Source organism: Psammomys obesus, unplaced genomic scaffold (genome assembly GCF_907164565.1).
Source record: "Psammomys obesus unplaced genomic scaffold, mPsaObe1.curated_primary_1811, whole genome shotgun sequence".
Classification (NCBI taxonomy): Eukaryota; Metazoa; Chordata; class Mammalia; order Rodentia; family Muridae; genus Psammomys; species Psammomys obesus.
Window position 1 is genome coordinate 2,473,305 of NW_026585691.1, and position 21,200 is coordinate 2,494,504.

Genomic DNA, 21,200 nt, shown 5'->3' on the forward strand with positions numbered 1-21,200 from the left:
TAGTCATTTTTCCCAGATGGCATTTTTTCTTAATTGTGAGCATAGAAGATAAGGTTGCCGTCTTTGACAGGAAAGAGGGGAAATGAAGAGAAAGGGGAAACAAAACTTAAAACTTGAGGACTTCAGGTACTCAGAAGGTTTTGTCACCTTGCCTTTGGAAAGCCAGTGCTGCCACTTGCCTATGCTATTCAGTGTCCAATTAGAATTATTATATTTAATTCATCCAGCGGAGTGGATGCGTCACTCATCATAAAAGATCAATAACAAAAAGGACCAATAACAAAGCTCTTCACATGTTCTTCCTCACCATTTTGTACCTTACAGTATTAGAGAAAGGCATGCTTTCTGGGCCTCTCCATAGTGGTAGTGTATTAGGTTTTAACAGCAAATCCATAAGCATTCCAGTTTTACTCAGCCTTGAAATCCCTTCATCAGTACTAAGCTAAAAGGGATACCAGGCATCTCCTTTTCCTTCTAACCTGGCCATCTTTTGACAAATACTTTAGCCAGACAGTCAGAGTCTCAGCATCTGAGACTTTTCTAACTGCTCAAGCTTTCATACTAAATATAGAGCTTCTTCTATTCAGTGGGTCCATACTGATAAACTCAGCCCAATCCTGGTTTTGGGTTCTTTTCATTATCCCACACCCTTACAATACATTCCCACACATTCCCCAGGCTTCCACTTGCAGGAATTATTTCTTTGGAGGTTTAGCTTTCCTCCTCATTGACCAAACTTTCTATCTCACTTCTAGGACCTGCTTAGACTGTGTCTAGTTACAACTAGAGACCACAGTTGATGGGTATTGGAGACATATCATCATTGTCTTGGCTGCCATCTCCTTCAAGGAAAGTGATTGCTGGTTCTAAAGACAATGCAGGGTATTCCCTTAGGCAAGGCTGGAGAGGGCAATACTGTAAGGGGTGAGGAAGAACATTTTCCAAATACTGGTGCTCCATGAGACAGGTAAACAGAATTCCTCCGAAAAAGAGTTCTTAGGCCTTCTAAGGAGAGCTGCCAAAAGTGATGAGCTTTGTTGAATAGGTTCCTCAATCCCAATAGGCATATCTCTAGGGCTGAGGATTAAGCTCAGTGATTAGGGCTCAGGATTAACCTCTTGGCTAGCATGCATGAGGCCCTTAATTCAACTGGTAATCCATAGGTAGATTGTAAAACCTAGATTTGATTTGGTTCAATCTATGATTAAATTACAATAATCAGTTTTTATTTAGCACAAGAAAAAAATATACTCTTCTTGAAGGAATAAGATATCTGGAAATAGGTAATGGTAACAGAAATAGGTAATGGAAATGAAGCCACAAATGATCCTGATACTTGTATTAGCAAGGGATATTTAGGTAATTTTTAAATATTCAAAGAAATAAAGGAAAAGTTACAGAAATTATACAAATGGAAAGTTTTACAAGGTAATTAGGATCTTTTGGAGAAAAAAAAAGGATCTAGTATAAACCATAAACCTGAAAAATATATTTAGAACATAATAGATAAGTATGATAGCAAATAAAACAAATGAAAGATTAGAGATGCCACTCAAAAATATCTACACTGGCTGGGCAGTTGTGGCGCACACCTTTAGTCCCAGCAGCTCAGGAGGCAGAGGCAGGCAGATTTCCGTGAGTTCAAGGCCAGCTAGGTCTACAGAGCTAGTTTCACAACAGCCAGAACTACACAGAGAAACCCTGTCTCAAAAAAAAAAAAAAAAATTGCACTGAATCAGAGATAGAAAAAAATTTTTTTAAATAAAGAAAGAGGGCTGAGAAGATATATAGATGTCTCAGTTGATAAAGTGCTTGCCTTACAATCACAAGGGCCTGAGTCCGATCCCTGACATTCACATTAGAAACAACCAGATGTAGCAGCACACTTGTAACCCCAGTGCTGGGGGGTAGAGTCAGGCAGATGTCTGGGCTTGCTAGCCAGCCAGCTAGCCTAGTTTATGTGGTGAGTTCCAAGCAAGTAAGGCTTTTAGTGTGCTTTCTGTTTCTGTGATAAAGACCATGACCAAAAGCCACTTAGAGAGGAAAGGGTTTATTTAGCTTGCATGTTCCAGTTACAGCCCATCTTTGAGGGAAGTCAGGGCAAGAACAGAGGCAGAAACCATAAAGGAAAACATTTTTACTGGTTTGTTCCACATGAGTTGCTCTGCCTGCTTTCTCTCCTAACACCTGCCTAGGGCCGGCACCACCCCCAGGAGCCTGGGCTCTCCCACATCATAGCCCACAGATTTGCCTACAGGCTAGGCTGATTGGAGGCATTTTCTAAATCGAGGTCCTTCTTCCCAGATAACTCTAGTTTGTGTCAAGTTGGGGGATGAGGGAACAAAAACAAAACAACCACAAAACCCAGCACAAAGACCCAGTCTTAAACACAACAGCAAAACAGGCAAACAGCCACAACACTCACAACCACCTGTAACTCCAGCTTCAGGCAGGACATGATGCTTCTAACCTCTTCAGGCACCTGTACTCATGTGTACATACCATACATATAAGTTTTTTAAAAAATAACTCTTGACACCTGGGGAACAATACCCAAGGTTGTCCTCTAGCCCCTGTATACACTAATCTACATGTCTAGCAAAAACAAAAAAAAAATTTTAAACTTCTGGCGGTAGTTTAGATCCATTCTGATAATATAAGACCATTGTAGCCCATCCTACATCTCCTTACTATAAACTCCAGAAAATATATAAAAATAACTAAGGATTCTGCAAAGTAAATAAGAACTAATAGAGTTCAAGGAAGGACCCCCACAGAAATGAGTTTTCTATTTTCTCTTCCCCATACCTCTTTGGCCAAAAGGCAGTCATGGTGGGCCATAGTAGCTCTAAAAACTAAAATCACAGGAGAAACTTATTTTTCTTTTTAAATGTTTTGAGACAGTGTTCTTTGTAATAGCTCTGACTGTCCTGGACCTGTTTTGTAGACCAGGATGGCCTTGAACTCACAGAGATCTGCCTGCTAAGAACCAGGAGTAAAGGTGTCCGTCACCATGCCCAGCTGAAAACCCATATTTGATGCACAAAAGAATAAGGAAAGAGGTCCCTGTGGGCTAAGGAGTTTGAAAGGAATCCTCTCCGTGTCTCAGCATAACCTTTGATTAACATACATAAGGGATAGATACAGACTAACAGAGAAGACTGAGTTAAAACTCTACTTACAAAAAACAGAGCCCAAATACAACTTAATGTCCATATTCCTCAAAGTAGTATAGCAGTACTCGTACTGTACAAAGCTAACTTTCACAATAGCCAATGAAATTAAAATTATAATAAAATATAAATGAGCATGGTGGCATATGCCCCGTAGTCCCAGTACTTGGGATTAAAAGTCAAAGGAATCTGGAGGTGGAAGTCATCCTCAGCTACATTATGTAGTGATTTCAGTGTTAGCCTGGGAAGTGTGAGACCTTCTCTCAAGAGTGATGCAAAGAACCCGAAAGGTTGGCCATAGTGGTGCATACCTTTTAGTTCCAGTGATCAGGGGTCAGAGGAAGGATTCTCTTTGGGCTTAGACTAAGGGAAGTTGTCCTCTGACCTCCACAAAAACCCCTTCTGTAGATACCATAAGCAGACTGCTAGCAACCAAAGCTAGAAAACAACTGAAGTTAAATTGGTAACCTTGTCAACAAAAAAGAAAGCAACCCAAAACAAGAAACAGAAGCAGCAGGCGTAGATAACTCAGTGGTAAAGTGCTTGCTTCGTATGAAATGAATTCAGCATATAGATTCAAGAACAGAATGCAGATAAACAACAACAACAAAAGTATACAAATGCACAGACCTAGGGCTGAATAGATGCCTTAGAAGATAAGCACTCACTACTTTTGCAGATGATCTGGGTTTGGTTCCTAATTTCCACATGGTAGCTAACAGCTCTCTATAACTCTAGTTCCAAGGGGTCCAATGTTTTGGCCTCTGTAAGCACTATGCATACATGGCAAACATACATACATGTAAGCAAAGCACATATATAAACTGAAAAAATAAGTCAGTCTTTTTAAAAGTTCACAGAGCCTTAGCGACTTGTTGGATAAAATGGAAGGTGTAAATAAGACAGACATAGTTGTTTTTCAAAAGGATTGAAGAAAGTGATTGTTTCAGAAAAAAAAAAATACTTGAAGCAGTAATACTGTAACTTACCAAATTTGGAAAAAAATGTAAAAGAATAAACTTAAAATCACATCTGGGCCATTGAGATCGCTCACTGCCAGCGAAGACACTTGCATACGCCTGGTAACTTGAGTTCAATTCTTAGAGCCCATCTGAAGGCAGAGGAGAGAACTAATTGCAGTTACTCTCCAACCTGCACACATGGGCCCTTCTACAAACCTCCAGAATAACAACAGGTCATTTCTTCAAATTGATCTGCACATATCACAGAGTGCTAACAACCAAAGGCATCTATAGGAAAACAACTCTTTTTAATTCTGTCTTTTTTATTTTTATTTCTCTATGGAGCCCTCACTGTCCTGGACCTCACTCTGTAGACAAGACTGGCCTCAACTCAGAGATTCTGCTTCCTCTGCCTCCTGAGTGCTGGGATTAAAGGCTTGTGCCACCACCACTTAGCTTAATTCTTTAAAAGTATTAAAGAAAAATTACTAAAGGAGTAAAGATCTGAATGGCCATGTATTTTTATCATAAAATCAAGAAGGGAAGAATTCAGTGAGAAAGCATTTTTAGCATGTTGAAAGAAAAGACATGCCAATGCAGAGTCTGTGTCCAGTGAAAATAGTCTACCCAGGTTTAGGTAAAATAAAGACACATACAGATAAAGGAAAACACCAAACAGAAAACATGGCCTGTAAGCTGTGCTCAATTGAGTTCAAGCTGGGGGAAATTTTACCAAAAAGAAAAGTCGGGTCTTCAAGAAGGAAAAAGGAGACATTTTAAATAGCTGTCAGCATAAAGGCTGCCTTTTGCCCTCCTAAGCTTCTTAAAGCACTTATAATAGCTCAACACAAAAATTTTGACATTGTAGGTCTTCAATATATGACTTCAATAATTTAGTTCAGTTGAGGCAGGCTGTAGGATGGCTCAGAAGGCTGAAGCACTTTTTGTCAAGCCTAAGGACCTGAGTTCAATCCCTGGGACCTTCGTGGTAAAAGGGGGAACTGACTCCCTCAGGTTATCTTCCGACCTCCATGCTTTTGCTATGGAGTATGTAAATACTCCCTCTCCCACAAAATAAATAAATGTAAATTTTTAACTCAGTTTAAAAGTTTTATTTATCTGAATTCTAAAATCTTAATAGGAAATGTTCTTGAATTTTTGAAGTCAATTTTTGTGAAATTTATTTTCTGAATGTTATAGCATATAAATTATATCTCAACAAGATTTTTTAATGAAAGCATTATTTTCTGACCACAGCAGAATTCAACCAAAATTATTAATAAGTATGATATCAAAATCCAAAGTTATAATTAATTCATGAATCAAAAATAAAGATCACTGGACTGGAGAGATGGCTCAGTGGTTAAGAACATTGGCTGCTCTTAGAGAGAACCTAAGTTAGGTTCATAGCACCCAAAGGTTCAGAGCTGTCAGTGATGTGAGCTCCAGAGGAGCCAGCGCCCTCTTCTGGCCTCCATGGGTACTGAATGCACATTGTGCACAGACATACTTGCAAGCAAAACAGCTATACACATAAATAGAAAGTATTTCTAAATAAGTGAGTTTTAAAAAGCCAGCTGCAGTGACTCATGCTTGTCAGTTACAGCAATAGGGAGTCAGAGATCCCTGGGGCTTGATAGCCTACTTAGCAAACTCCAGGACAGTGAGAGACCCTGCCTCAAAAAAGGGTGGACAGCTGCTGAAGAACAACACTTAAGATTTTCCTCTGGGCTGTACACACAGCTAAGCAAAATGCTAACCACAGTGAACACACACTAGACCTAGACCTGCACACCTCACCACAGTGCAAACACACACACACACACACACACACACACGTAGAGAGTTAATCTCCAACATCTTTATCCAGCGTCATATGCCTTTGTAAAATTGGTTGTTTTTCTTGCAGAAGTGGTAGTGTTGATCATCTGGGTGGATGGTGGTAGGTATTGTTTCTGTCTGAGAAGTGACTTTTAAATAATAATTAAATGTGAAGGAAATTAAGCTTATAATTATGTTCTTAGGATCAAAGTTCTGATCGTACCAGTCTTTCTTCAGTGGGAGCCCAGGATTCTGAATCTACCTCTTTGACAGATGAAGATGTTTGCCATGAGTTGGAAGGAGCCACTTCCTCCCAAGAAGGCAGTGCCACTTCAGGGACCAAGGGAGTCGATGTGAGCCGGGCCAGCCTGGGAAGCTCCGCCTCCTTAGAAGGTTCGCCCCGTTTCTCTCATGCTGCTTATTTGCAGTATCTTTTTTCTTCCTGACTTAATTTTTTTAATCCTAAAAGATTTGCATGGTAAACAAACAAATAAAAATGGGGCTGGGACCAAAAACAGGGCACTTTTAGACTTTCCTGGCTTCTGTCCCCATCCCTTCGCGCTGTTTGCTTCTGTTCTAGAGGTAACTGTTTTTCTCGCTTCTTTTTATCTTTTCACTTTAAAGTGTAAACACAGGTCCTTTTATATATCGTTACTATTTTGAAACTTAAAAGGTGACAGGCACTAAATCCTTTTTTACCCATTGTTTGTTTTACTTAAAAAGTGGTACCCAGTGGAAGGGGAGGAGGACCTCCCCTATCAGTGGACTTGGAGAGGGGAATGGGAGGAGATAAGGGAGGGAGGGTAGAATTGGTAAGGAGTGAGGGAGAGGTCTACAGCTGGGATACAAAATGAATAATCTGTAATTAATATGAAAAATAAAAATAAAGAAAGTGGTGCCCATATCTTGACTGGTGAATGCCCCTCATCCATTTTCACAGTGGGCTTAGTTCATCGTGTGGCTGTATCAGTTTATTTTAGCCACTGCCTATTGCTAAGCATTAACTTTCCAGTCTGCATGATGCTGTATAACACATGTACCAATGTATCTTTATGAAATAATTCCCAATTTGTCCATGAAATGGCATTTCCAAGTAACTCTCATAGATACATGCTATTTTGTATTTTTAGTAGCTATATGTGAGAATGCTTATTTTTTCATGGTCTTGTCAGTATGACAAAATAATGTTGGAGCTATTGAGATGGCTCAGTGGGCTGTTACACAGAGAAAGTCTGTCTTGGGTTGGGGCCCGGGATTGGGGGTTCGGGGATAAGGGAATGAGGAGAAAGGAAAAAGACTTTCCTGTTGTTGATTTAATTTTTCTAATTTACTTTTGGCATACTCAGTAGAACAAGTTAGTGTTTTATCAGAATTTATGGAAGAAATTGTTCTTACATTGCTCCTTCTTAGTTTCATGGTTTTGCTCTTTATTTTTGCAATCAGGATCCCTGTCAAAGTTTGCCTTACCTGGAAAGTCAGAAACTACATCTTCCCTCAACACCAGTAACGCAGATATCTTCCAGAACTATGCAATGGAGGTACTAATGTTCTCACAAGAGCACCTTGTATACTGCTTTAGAAAACTTACACTTCTTTAGTGTTGGTGGTTGTAGGAGGAGTGATAAAAGTTGAATACGTATCCTCTGAAATTGTAGAAAATGTATTACATCCAAGGTTTTTGATACCTGTTATCTCAAGTCATTGAGTTCCATGCTTACTGGAGACTTGTCAACATATAAAACATTTTCATTTTCAACACTTGTATTTATAGCTTGTTATGAATTTGTTCTCTTTGAACATTTATTTTGCATCATAAACATGACCAGTTTTATTGTGCAAACAAATTTGAAGAAGGTGAGGAAACAGTTTGGCTTTGTTGTCAACTTCCATCGTGGGTTTCATTCTTTGTCTGCTTGAAGATTTCTCTTTTTCTTACAATGAAAAAGTTACACTTTTCTACTTTAAAAACTTTCCCCAGTTTTTCTGAAAAATATTGCTTCCCAATATTTTGTTAAATGTGGTTGCTATTTCACACTAAGTTACATGAAGTAATTTGGGTTCCATTGGAAAATAAATAATGAGCACTGATGTGAAGCTTGTGCTTCTGTGGCTTCAGGGGTGTATGTTTTGTGAACTGCAGCAGCCGTTGTGTACAGAACATACTGGCTTGGTCATTGTGCACAGCATATGACTGCACACACTGAATGCCTTGGAATCTTTGTGAGCTATAATTCTCCAGTGAGTTTCTTAACAAAAAAGTGTTTAATTTGTAATATATGCAGATCAGCTCGCCTAACAAATGTTCTGTCCCTTAGGTTCTCATCTCAAGCTGTTCTCGGTGTAGAACGTGTGACTGTCTCGTCCATGATGAGGAAATCATGGCTGGCTGGACAGCAGATGATTCGAATCTCAATACCACATGCCCATTTTGTGGCAATCTTTTCTTACCCTTTCTGAATGTTGAAATCCGAGATTTGAGACGACCTGGAAGGTAACAGCAAGCCCTTTTTCCCTTTATGCTTAAGGATATTGTTCCCTAAAATACCTCTTTTCTCAAAATGTCTTTGATTTACATTCTAGATACTTTTTGAAGTCCAGCTCATCCACAGAAACTATGCACTTAGCATCCTCCTTCTCAAGTCGGACAAGGCAGTCTTGCATCTCAGCATCAGCCTCTGGTCTTGACACATCTGCTCTCTCTGTTCAGGAGAATTTTGATCTAAATAAGTAAGTATGGTTGTGGAGATCTCTCACTATATATATTACACGTGCTGTAGACATGTGACAGAAAAAAATTGACCATTGTAAGGTATAAGTTTCTGTGAAAATGTACATTTCTGTCATCTCATAACTGAAATAGTAGAAAAAGGATGTTTAAGGATGATCTAGTTTATATAAAGACCTTACTTCAGACGGGTAAACAGATGGACAGATTGATGGGTGGGTGGGTGGGATGGATAGATGGATGGACAGAACAGAGTCATATGAAAAAGTTCATTATCTTAAACGTATGTTTTTAGAGATTTTATTTATTTGTATGTGTATGTGTTTTGCCTACATGTGTCTTTGGAGACCAAAAGAGGGTGTCAAGTCTTCTGAATCTGGAAATAGGGATGGTTATGAGCCACCATGTAGTGCTGCAGACTGAACCCAGGTCCTCTACAAAAGCAGCAAATGCTCTTAACTCACCATCTCTCCAGCCCCTCATTGTCCTAAATCTTTATTCCTAGTTAAAGTGCTCTAGTGGCATAACTATTTAAGTCCAAATGTTTTCATGTTAAAACTCTGAATCTCCAACGTTAATAATATTGTTTACATGTATTTTGCCTTTTTGTTTGTTTTGAGACAAGGTTTTGTCAAAACAAGATCTGACTGGCCTTTAAGTTGCTATGTAATTAAACATGACCTTGGCCTCTTTTTTCTACTGCTTCTCCCTCTCAGGTTCTAATATTACAGATTTATGCCACCATACTCAGCTGTTTTATCAGTATTTAAAGATGAAAAAAATGTCTGTCATATACTTGAAGTTTATAGTGACCAGTCTTTTCTGTATCTCTTCAGGAATTAATAACAACTTCTATTATAGAATGTTTAGTTTTTGTTTATGAATATATAGTAGTGAGTATATAGTAGTGTAAGAAAACTTTTGGACCTGATGTAGAACTATAAAATTAAAGCACATATAGCAATCTAGTATAAGTAATATATATTTAAATGTAGAAACTTGACTCTTTTTTGCAAAAGTGCCAGATTCATCAAATATAGCCAGACAGGTGAAGCCATGTTGTCAGCTGTGTCTGCAGAGGAATGAAATGCCTATGTAGGACTAGCAAGGCTAGAGCAACCAATTTGCTCATAAATACTTAGACTGTAAAACCCAAAAAGCGTGTGTGCACCTTCTCTCATTATGTATCTCTTGTGTTCCACTGTCTCTACGGGCAGCTCCTGAAAGTATGTACCCGTTGTCCCTGCTGTTTGTATCCCAGGGTTAGTCATGATGCTATGAAAGATCTACTCCCTGCAAATTTTGAAAAAATTAAATGAATCTTGAATATTGAAAGTTTGTTTTATATAAACCAAATTTGGCCCAATTGCCACACTGCTTAAAATATATCTTATTTCCTGGTTGATGACTGAGTAGTACAGTTCTTTTGATTCATTTTCTATAGTCAGCTCTGGTTCTAAAAGGAACAACATGGTTCTTCTAGATAAGATGAAATGAGATAGGATTAAAAAAAAAGCCTAGGCACTGATAGAATTTTTTTTTTTTTAATGTGCAAGCAAATCTAAACTGCAGGAAAATCCCTGTGCCCGAAGTATTCAGATTCCTGCTCACAGATCAAAAACTGTTGTGTCGAAATGCCCACTATTCCCAATGGCCAGGAGCATTAGTACGTGTGGCCCTTTGGATAAGGATGATCCTGGAGGACAGAAGCTCATTCCTACAGGCAGCCTGCCAACAACTTTACAAGGAGCTACAGTATGTACCTCAATGTTTTTCTCGTTTGTAAATTGATCATTTACATGACTTTGTTTCCTTGGTCCTGAAGAACATTATTAGCTTCAATTATGTTATTGTCACAGAGTCCCATTCCGTGATATAGTTCTATCACCTTTCCATTCACAGAAATCACAGGCATTTTTAAGTATGTTTTAAATTTAAAATTATATGCATCCTCATTCTCACATTTGTCATGTCTGATTTTATTCAACAGGATTCTTTAGGGTTAGAATGGCATCTTCCAAGTCCAGACCCTGTCACTGTTCCATACCTTAGTCCCTTAGTGGTATGGAAGGAACTTGAGAGCTTACTGGAGAATGAAGGTGACCATGCAATAACAGTGGCAGACTTTGTGGACCATCATCCAATTGTCTTTTGGAACTTGGTGTGGTATTTTAGACGACTCGACTTGCCCAGTAACTTGCCTGGATTGATTCTTTCTTCTGAGCATTGTAACAAGTATTCAAAGGTAGGAGAGTGAAGTTAAGAGGCCATGCTACTATCGTCACCATTCTGTCTGCATATTGCTAATGATACAGAGTAAGGTTTATGTTCATGTTCACTGCTCTCACTAACCTTTGGAATCAGCACCTCTGCAGACAGGCAGCAGTACAATCGTGGGCTCAGCCTTCTCAGAGTGACACAAAATGTGATGAGTCTTTGTTATCACTTGAAGAATAGTACTGAAGTTACTCGCACAGTAAAGGTTGGTGAGTTAGTCCCCCAGACTTCTTTCAAAACTAAGAAAGATCAGCACTTTTAGGAGAGTGTCTAATTCATACTGCAAGTGTGCACAACCATTGTCTTCACTCTCTTACGCTGAGTTTTATTATGATTACTTATTTATTTAATTGGTTTTTTTTTAATAGTGCTGAGGATCAAACCCAGGGCTTCACACATACTAGGCAAGGACTCTGCCACTGAGATTCATCCTCAGCTATTTATAGTTACATTTCTGTGCGTTTTCTATCAGTGTGTGTGAGCACAAATACGTACTGTAGTCCCAGGGTAACCTCAGGAGTCAGCACTTACCTTCTACCTTGTTTTGAAGCAGGGTCTTTTTATTGCTTTTCTGCTGTGTACTCCAAGCTTGCCAGTCCACAAGATCCTAGGAATTGTCCTGTTTCCACTCATCTCCTCACGGGCACTGGGATTGCAGACATTTGCATTACTGGGTCTGGCTTTTACATGGGTTCTAGTGATTTGAACTCAGGTCCTTATATTTGTGCATCAGGCCCTTAGCCCACTGAGTCATCTACCCCACCCTGATGTTGCTCTATAAAGGCGGTTTTACCTCTTCTTACGCTGCACCACTGAAGTGCAGTCTGTAAGCTCAGAGGAACTTTTTGTCTTCTCCCTTGTACATGCATGTCTGTGACCATGCGTGTACTTTCGATTTTTTTTTTCAGTACATCATAGTAGTATGTAGATGAGTGACAGAAATATTAATTTTGACCTAATTTGGGTCTTGAATTGAAAAATAGTGAGTAAAGGGATCAGTCCTGCTAGATTTATTTTTATGTGGATTTTTTTTAAAGATTGATTGATTGGCTCAGTTATTTATTTATCTATTTGTTTGTTTATTATGTATACACTGTTCTGCCTGCATGTATGCCTGTATGTTAGAAGAGGGCACCAGATCTCATTATTGATGGTTGGAGCCTCCATGTGGGTGCTGGGAATTGAACTCAGGACCTCTGGAAGAGCAACCAGTGCTCCTAACCTCTGAGCCATCTCTCCAGCCCTTCATGTGGATTCTTGAGTTATAAGCAGGGCTAAGATTAGCCTTGTGTGATGTCCTTCTCACTTGACTCAGGTGCCTTATTAGATCTGCTGCTTAGAGCCACTAGCCTTTCACCTCTGCAAGTCTTCCTTTAGTGTGTATCAAATGTGCAAAAATAATTAATTTTCTGTTCTTTTTTTTTTCTCTCCTATATGTCTGTCTTTAATATTTTTTATAAGGCTTATGCTGTCTATTTTATGTCAGCTTGGCACAAGCTGCAATCTTTTGCAAAGAGAGAGCCTCCATTGACAAAATGTCCCCATCAGATTGGCCTTTGGGCAGCCTGTGAAACATTTTCTTAGTTAGTGATGGATGCTGGAAGCCCAGCACTGTGTGGGTGTACCACTCCTGGGCAGGGTGCTAGAGGAAAGCAGGCTGGACAAGCCGTGAGGAGCAAGCAGTGAGCTGTGTTCCTCCATGGCAGCTGCGTTAGTTCCTGCCGTGGGTGCTTGTCCTGACCTTCCTCAGTGCGGGAGTGTAACCTGAGGGCTGTAAGCTGAAAGAGCCTTTTCTCCCCAAGTTGCTTTTAAGTCATACTGTTTTATCACAGCATGGAAACCCTAAGATAGGCTTTATTAAATGTTTTTCTACAACACAGATTCCCCGCCACTGTATGTCTGAAGATAGCAAATACGTTTTAATACAGATGTTATGGGACAACATGAAATTACATCAGGATCCAGGGCAACCCTTGTACATCCTCTGGAATGCCCACAGTAAGTGCTGCCATGCATGCCGACTTCCGGAGAGTAACCTCTGCACTTTAAAGCCTCCACTGTGTATGGTTGGCTTCTCTGTCACTGCGTTTTTGTCTTGCAGGTCGGAGCCGCACTCTTCTGTTTGAGAGTGAGTGTGAACCGATGCCAGCTGCCTTCTTCCCAGCTGAGCTCTGGGTGGCTCTATTTGGGAGGGCTGCTCTCCATTGGTGAAGGGCGTGCTGGTGCTGTATACAGTTCAGCTGGAAGGACTTTGCTTGTTCAATTTCTTCTTTTACTTATTTTTGTTGTTGTTGTTGCTGCTGATGTAAACTTTCTTTTGGGGACTATATTAAGGAAAACTATATGTTTGAGGCCTAATTTTAGCATTAATTGTCTTATTTTCCTGTTTTGCTTCTTTTATCTTTAAACTTCTATTCCTTTGTCTATTGCCCTTAATTTATTTTTAATGCTTTGTAACTTCTTTAACAGTTGTTAGTTGCTGTTTGTTTCTCCATTCTACACAGAATATTTCCTTCATCTACTCTTTTGTTCTTTTACAGCTCAAAAGTATCCAATGGTCCATTTGTTACAAAAAGGTGATAACTCATTTAACCAGGAACTGTTGAAAAGTATGGTGAAAAGCATTAAAATGAATGATGTCTATGGACCCATGAGTCAGATTTTAGAGACACTGAATAAATGTCCACATTTTAAAAGACAGCGGTAAGTTTTAAAATGAATGGTCTCTTTTGCTAATGAGATGCATCCTGTTTGCTTCATCATTTTTATACTCTTCTATGCTTATGTCACATAAAAGGGTGTATAGAGAACATAAAAGCTCAAAGGATTCTAATATCTTCTCCATGTCTTTTTGTCTACAGGAGTTTATATAGAGAAATATTATTTCTCTCACTGGTGGCACTGGGAAGAGAAAACATTGATATAGGTAACTCAGCATCATAAATAATATAGTTATACAGCATATTAGAGATTTTAAAGGGTTTTCATTATTAGTCTTTATTATATCATTGCATTAACTTATTAGAAAAATTATTTTTAGTTTTAGCGTCTCTTTAAGATGTATTATTTTTATGATGACTGTGTTTATCTGTATGTAGGTTTGTCTGTATGTAGGTTTGTGCGTGTGAGTAGCTGTGGGGTCCAGAAAAAGATATTGGATCCCCTACACCCAGATTTACAGGCTGTTGTAAGACACCCAACATAGGTTCTGGGTACTGGGAACTGAACTCAGGTCTTCTACAAGAACAGTAGGCATTCTTAACCACTGAGCCATCTCTCCAGCCCCACCTTTGTTTCTGTTTGTTTGTTTAGCTAATGTAAAAGGTACTTTAGTCATGGATTGTATAATGATGGTAAATAATATGCTAAAATCTCTTAGGCCTCACACTACAGTTCCTATGAGATTGGTACTATTACAGTTGTATATTACCTAAGATACTGAGGATCCAGGAGGCTAAGCTACGTAACCTCAGTATCACCTTAAATAAAAGAGCTGTAAAGCTAGGTGTGATGGCCCACACCTTTAGTCCAAAACACAGAGGCAGAGGCAGAGGCAGAGGCAGAGTCAGGATCTCTGTAAGTCTGAGGCCTGCCAGGTCTACATAGTGAGTTCTAAAACAGTCAGAGCTACATAGGGAGACTGTGTCAAAAAAAACAAGAAACAGGTGAGAGGTGGTATGTACCTTTAATCCCAGCACTCAGGAGGCAGAGCCAGGTGGGTCTCTGTGAGTTCAAGACCAGCCTGGGCTACAGCGCAGACTACAGTCCTGGGCTACAGCCAGGACTCTGTTAAACAGAGAAACCCTGTCTCAAAAAAAAAAACCAAAAAACAGCAACAATAAAAGAGCTGTATTGTAACCAGTTTTAAGGTCTAGTCTCAGGCTTTTGGTATTGTTTCATAACACTTAAGAACATTACATTTGCTTAGAAAGAAAAAAAGGGGCAAAATTTTTATTTTAGGCGCTCCCAAACTGCTATTATTGGATGTGTCTTCTTCTAGTTAATATGTTTGTTTTGAGATGAAGTCTCACTATATTGTATATTGCCCAGGTTGGTCATGAACTCCTGGCAATCAATCATTCTGCTTCATTCTCCCAACTAAGAGGGACTAGAAATATGAGCAATACATCAAGCTGGCTTGACCTCTTGAGTTTCTTTTTCTAAACCAGAAGAAAAAAGCAGTAGGCCAAAGGGAGGGAACTAGTGGAGGAGCTCACTTAAATGGCTGCCACTGAGGCGTGGATGCTTAAGGGGCCATGTTTCTAGTACACAGCTGCACAGCGATCTTTCAAAAGGAAATTGTTTGTGCCAGCCCTTCATTTGTCTTTTAAAATGGTACAACCGTTTATTAATGGCAACAGATTCAAGCTAGTGTGTAGCAGACACGTGTGAAATGACTGGTTCTTCGGGCTAACCAGGTAGATGTGAGTAGAAGGCGAGGGCTCTGCCTGTGTGCTGGTTTCTGAGGGGAAGTGAGAGAACAGTGATATACGCAGCACCTAGAAGCCTGAGTACAGACACTCCTAGCTGGGTGTCTTGGGGGCTTGTCAGGAACCATCTGAACAGAAGTGATTTGTGACACTGGTTGTGGTTGGCATCATGCCATGAGATTGTTTAATTTAGCAGCAGAGCTAAGTATGAATGAAGCTACAAGCATCTTATAGAATGAAATCATTAGATGACTGGGTTTTGGGTTTTTGTTTCTTTGAGACAGGGTTTCTGTGTGCAGCCTGGGCTGTTCCAGAACTCACTTTGTAGAACAGGCTGGTCTTGACCTCAGAGATCTACCGGCCTCTACCTTCCAAGTGCTAGGATTAAAGGCATGTACCACAACTGCCTGGCAGATGAGTATAATATTTTAAATTAACACTTTAAAAGCAGACTAGTTAGAAAAAATAAATCTGCTTATAAAGAAGATAGGAATTGACAACTTGCTTAGTCAAGTTATTTTAAGGCCTCAGCCTTAAAAATCTTTAGCTGTTAGGGCAAGTGAGATGGCTTCAGTGATTAAAGGCATATGACCACCAGGCCTGATGACCTGAGTTTGGGCCCCGGAAAACACATAGTAGGAGAGAACCAAGTCCTTGCAAGTTGTTTTGCAACCTGTGTACCTTCACCATAACACATGTGCATGCATGCACACATACAAACACAACAAGTTAAATAAATGTAAGTTTAAAGCTATTTAGATATTAATTGGAGTCTAGAGGTCATGTTTAAAATCTGTGTTTAAAAAATAAGTGTAAGAGCTGGCATGATACTCAGTAGGTAAAAGCACTTGCCATGCCAAGCATCATAACCTGAGTTTGATACCTCGTTCCCACTCTAGAAGGAGACAGCTGACTCCCAAAATCTTCTGGCTGTACATGTGCACATCCTAACATACACACACACCAATAATAATAAAGTTTTTAAAAGTATGATCTAAGTAAATACAGTCAGGCCTGGAGAGACGGCTCCGCAGTGAAGAGCACTGCTGCTCTCCCAGAGAACTAGAGTTCAGTTCCCAGCACCCATGCCAGACAACACACAGCCACATGTAACTCTAGCTCCAGGGGATCCATTACCCTCTCCTGGCCCCCCTGATCACACACACACACACACCCTCACACCACATAACACAACACATACACATAAATGAAAATAAAATAAATCTTTATGTGAGCCACCTGGGATCTGAACTCATGTCCTCGTGATGAGCAACAGGCACTTTTAATAACTGAGCTGTCTCTCCAGCCTTACAACCCTTCAAAATAAAATAAATATTTTTAAAAGAAAGAAAACTACAATCAGGGAACACTGTACTTTGGAAATTGCTAGTCACCTAGTTGAAATAAAGTTAGGAAACTTTGGATGAGTTCCAAAGAAATATAAACATTGAAAATCAAGAAATAAGTTGGGCGGTGGTGGCACATGCCATTTAATCCCAGCACTTGGGAGGCAGAAGCAGGCTAATCTCTATGAGTTCAAGGTCAGTCTGGTCCACAGAGTGAGTTCCAGGACAGCCAGTGCTGCACAGAGAAACCTTGTCTTGAAAAACCAAAGGGAGAGGAGGAGAGGGAGAGAGAGAGAGAGAGAGAGAAGGAAAAGGAAAGAAAATCAAGAAATAGATGATAGAGAGGAGGGCTAGAGGAAACAGAACTGGGTTGGTTCTATAATTTTGTTTGTTAAAAAATATATTCTATGTATTGACCTACCCTTGCCAATAAAAAAAAAAAAAACTTTTATATTGCAAGCAGGAAACTTTGAGCAGAATGCTGTGGATATTTGCTTTTTATCTTAATGATTTGAAACATTGGAGACTTAAATAAGAAATTTGACAAATGATTTTCATGTTTAATTAGAAAAATTATTATACAGAAATTGACAGGAATCAAAACTAGTAAAGGAAACAGTAAAGACATTGAAATGGTACACTAGAAAATAGCTGGTTAACCTTAAGGGGAAAAAAAACTTGTAAGGAAAGTATCAAAATTATAAACACAAATTCTTCTTGATCGGAGACTGCATTAAATGTAAACTGATTAAACTCTGCAAGTAAAAGGCATATTATAAGAATGTCTAATCCTAACCATATTCAAGATGTGCATTTTAGATTAAAACACGGATACATAGAAAGTAGAAGGATTGAAAAGATAGTCCATACAAGTAGTCCTATTTTAGTTAGGCTTTCTATAGCTGTAATGACCAAAAGCAACATGTAGAGGAGAAGGTTGATTTAATCTTATAACTCCCAAATCATAACCCATCACTGATGGAAATCAAGGCAGGACTCAGGGCAGGAACCTGGAGGCAGGAAGTGAAGCAGAAGCCATGGAGGAACGCTACTTACTCTTGGCTTGCTCAGCTTGTCTTCTTATATAACCCAGAACAACTGCCCAGGGCTAGCGCCACAGTGGTCTGGGCCTTCTCACATACATCACTAATCAAGAAAATGTCCATCAGACTTGCCTACAGGAAATCCAGTGGAGACATTTTCTTAACTGAGGTTCCTTTTCGCCATAACTCTAGCTTGTGTCAAGCTGACAAAAAACAAAAACAAAACTAACCAGGACAAATTCTCAGAAGAGAACTACAGTGACTATACAAAAATCAGGTAAAATAGATAACTAGAGACCAAAGCATTTTACAAGAGTCAATCTACCAAGATGATACAATGATAAAAACATATTCACTTTAGAAAAAAACATAGGCAGAAATCCTTATGAACTTGGATTAGATTAAAAGGATTGGATTAAAAGGACCATCAAAAACACAAGCGAGGTGCCAGTGAGGTGGTTCAACAGGTAAAGATACTTTTGGCACAAACCTAGCTACCTAAGTTCAATATCTAGAACCCACATAAAGGTGGACAGAGAGAACAATTCTATAAGGTGTCCTCTGACCTCTACAAGTGCACCCTGGCATACAACCCCCCCCCCCACACACACACACACAGACACTCAGCATACTCTGGTCATCAGCAAAATTAAAACCCTGGTGCATGAGTGAACACCATCAAAAAATGAAAAGATAACGCAAAAATTCATATATCTGATATATGTGTCATATATATAACCAACTCATGTATATGATAAAAGCATAGTATTCAGTATAAAGAACTTTTCATTTAAATGTTCAAAGTTTCTTATGTATATACAATGTATCTTTGTAATATCCATCCTCCACTTCCTCTCTCCAGCCTTTTCTGTCCCCCAACAAAGTATGTCCCTTCCAATTTTGTGTCTTTTTTGTGACACAGTAAGTCCAACTAATGCTGCTTATATGTGCAAGGGTTATGTGACATGGGGGGAAAAAAACATAACTTTACAAAAACAATCCAGTTTATAACTTGGCAAAGGATTTGACCATTTGTTTCTCCAACAGGAGATACACAAATTGACTAAAAAAACTTAAGAGAAAATATTCAGTATCTTTATTTATGCATGAAATACATGTCAAAAAACACCCCCAAGTTACTACTCCACAACTTGTAGAATACCTATCATAAGAAAAACAGAAAAGAACAAGTGTTGGAAAGGATGTGGAGAAGCTGGGTCCCCATACGTTACTGCTGGGAATGTAAACTGATGTGGTCACCAGAAGCAGTTGTGTGTGTCACTAGGGGTTAAAACCAAGTTCCTGTATAGTGCCTAGGAGAAGGGAATGAATGGGCAACTGTTGCCAACTGCTTTTGAGAATTTTTGGTAGGATGAAATAGTATGGAATTAGGTAGTGATGATGATTATACAGTCTCACAAATATACAAAAAAGCGAAGCAACAGGAAAATAACCACCACACTCAGTTTTACTGAGTTTTAAATTGGTGAGTTGTTTATATGTAAAGTATATCTCAAATTTACATATTTTATCTGACCAAAAAAAGAATAGTCATGAAATAGTTAAAGAAATATTTGTTAGTTGGCTTTCCCTTGTAGAAGCCCAAGCCACTATGGCTGGTGCAGACAGAGCTAGGAAAGTCAGTAGAACCAAATAGAGTCTAGGAATAGGCGTGGACTGTGACAGAATCTTTGTTCCATTGCTTATTCTTACTGTTTTATGGAGCATGAAAAGCAAATTACAAAAATATGTATGTGGTATTCAGTGGTTTTTAGTGCTCATGTTTCATCGAAATTGCTCTGTGCTACCTAGCTCTGAAATGCTTTGTACTCTCAGGCCCCCCTTCTTTAGGGTCTGTATTTGCAAACCTGTGGACAGCGGAAGTACCCTGGAGACACATTCTTGGCCTCTAACCTTGTGTTTTGTTATTATAATATAGCAGCTTGGTTGTGGTCAATATCAGACATGAATTTCTTCTTTTATCTCTTAATGACATTTTGCAGATGCTTTTGACAAAGAATACAAGATGGCTTATGATCGCCTCACACCTAGTCAAGTCAAGAGTACACATAACTGCGACAGACCACCAAGTACAGGCGTGATGGAATGCCGAAAAACCTTTGGAGAACCTTATCTTTAAGATGTGTGTATATGTATACATTCAATATATTGTATAATCAGTGTACAAAGTAACTCTTTTAGACTCTAAACTTCACTTTTTGAGAATGCATTTGTAAATGGATTGGAAAGTTCAGGTCACTTGTGTACAGAATGCTTTCGTGAGAGAGCAGTGACAGATAGGGAGAAAGCCACTTACTTCCCATTTATTTCTTCTTTAGCGACTCTATAACTAAGTACTCTGTGATGAGAAAGTCTCTTTAAAAAATTGGTTGCCACAAAATTAGACAACTGTCTTATGGTTTCTCTTGGAAGAGACAGGTGGGAAAATCATGTATGCGATGTAAGCAAAAAATGTAAGATCAAAATATCTCCTGTTTTCATGGACTGTTCAAATGCTTTGACCATGAAGTTGTATTATACATATTTTAAATTGTTTATAGTAAGTTGATATTTTTTTAATTTTTAAATTTAATATAGCAAACTTAAAATGAATTTAAACTTATGAAACAAGTGTTTATTTTCGTTGTCTCTGCTCTTTGAAGTAATTGGCACAGCAGCAGATCTCTATATGCATATCTTACCTATATATTTTTTTTTATTACTTGAGAGAAAGAATTTTAACACATCAGTGCTAGGGTCATTGTCCTCTGACTGTGAGAGTGAGTGCTGGAGGGCAGGCCATGCACCATGTGCAGGGAGTGCCAGGCAGGGTACCTATGTCATGGTCTCCTCCGCTTTGAGTAGATGTAAACAGTACCCAGGGAAATAGCTTACAATCCAAATACCGACTTAAAATTTAATATCTATGTGAAAACTTACATAGGGGAATATAATTGACAACTGACTCTTCCAACTTTCACCCAGAATATTGGGTATGAAACAGATTGCACTATAAAATATATATCAGAAATATGGTTTAATGGGGTATTCTGTTAGTATATATAGAGAGAGATTAAAAGGTATTTTTGAAAGCAGAAAAATAGTTACCGTCTAAAAGTACAGCCAGAGAGAATTTCCCATATTGAGGAACTTAGCTTTTTCAACAAGCTTCAGGATCTGAAGTTCATGGAATCTAAAATGTAGAGAACTATACATAATCAGACAATAAATTCAATGTTTAAACACGAGTATTAAATTGACTTAAAATTTTTAGTTATATTATTTCTAAAATCACTTTCTTTGAATAATTTCTCATAAAAAAGCATTGTTTGGCCTTTAGATTAATTATTCATGTATTTTCAGTGTGTGTATGTATATTTACAAAAGTTGTCATTCATAAAGGAAGGCTAGCCATTTTTAAAA

The 21,200-nt window shown here is 38.8% G+C and overlaps 1 protein-coding gene across 5 annotated transcripts in view; it reads left to right on the plus strand.

The window, feature by feature from the left end:
- Dennd4a (DENN domain containing 4A) overlaps window positions 1-21,025 on the plus strand; it is a 102,573-nt gene extending 81,548 nt beyond the window's left edge. For 4 of the 5 annotated variants that reach the window (XM_055597334.1, XM_055597369.1, XM_055597363.1 and 1 more), the window contains 11 exons: window positions 6,160-6,349; window positions 7,400-7,494; window positions 8,272-8,447; window positions 8,537-8,683; window positions 10,238-10,436; window positions 10,672-10,926; window positions 12,839-12,956; window positions 13,060-13,086; window positions 13,499-13,661; window positions 13,820-13,884; window positions 19,781-21,025. In XM_055597334.1, coding sequence (XP_055453309.1) covers window positions 6,160-6,349; window positions 7,400-7,494; window positions 8,272-8,447; window positions 8,537-8,683; window positions 10,238-10,436; window positions 10,672-10,926; window positions 12,839-12,956; window positions 13,060-13,086; window positions 13,499-13,661; window positions 13,820-13,884; window positions 19,781-19,917 — 1,572 coding nt within the window. In that variant the 3' untranslated portion in view covers window positions 19,918-21,025. The remainder of the gene's footprint in view (window positions 1-6,159; window positions 6,350-7,399; window positions 7,495-8,271; window positions 8,448-8,536; window positions 8,684-10,237; window positions 10,437-10,671; window positions 10,927-12,838; window positions 12,957-13,059; window positions 13,087-13,498; window positions 13,662-13,819; window positions 13,885-19,780) is intronic. The other variant, XM_055597353.1, reaches the window with a different exon arrangement.
- The last annotated feature ends 175 nt before the right edge of the window (window positions 21,026-21,200 follow it).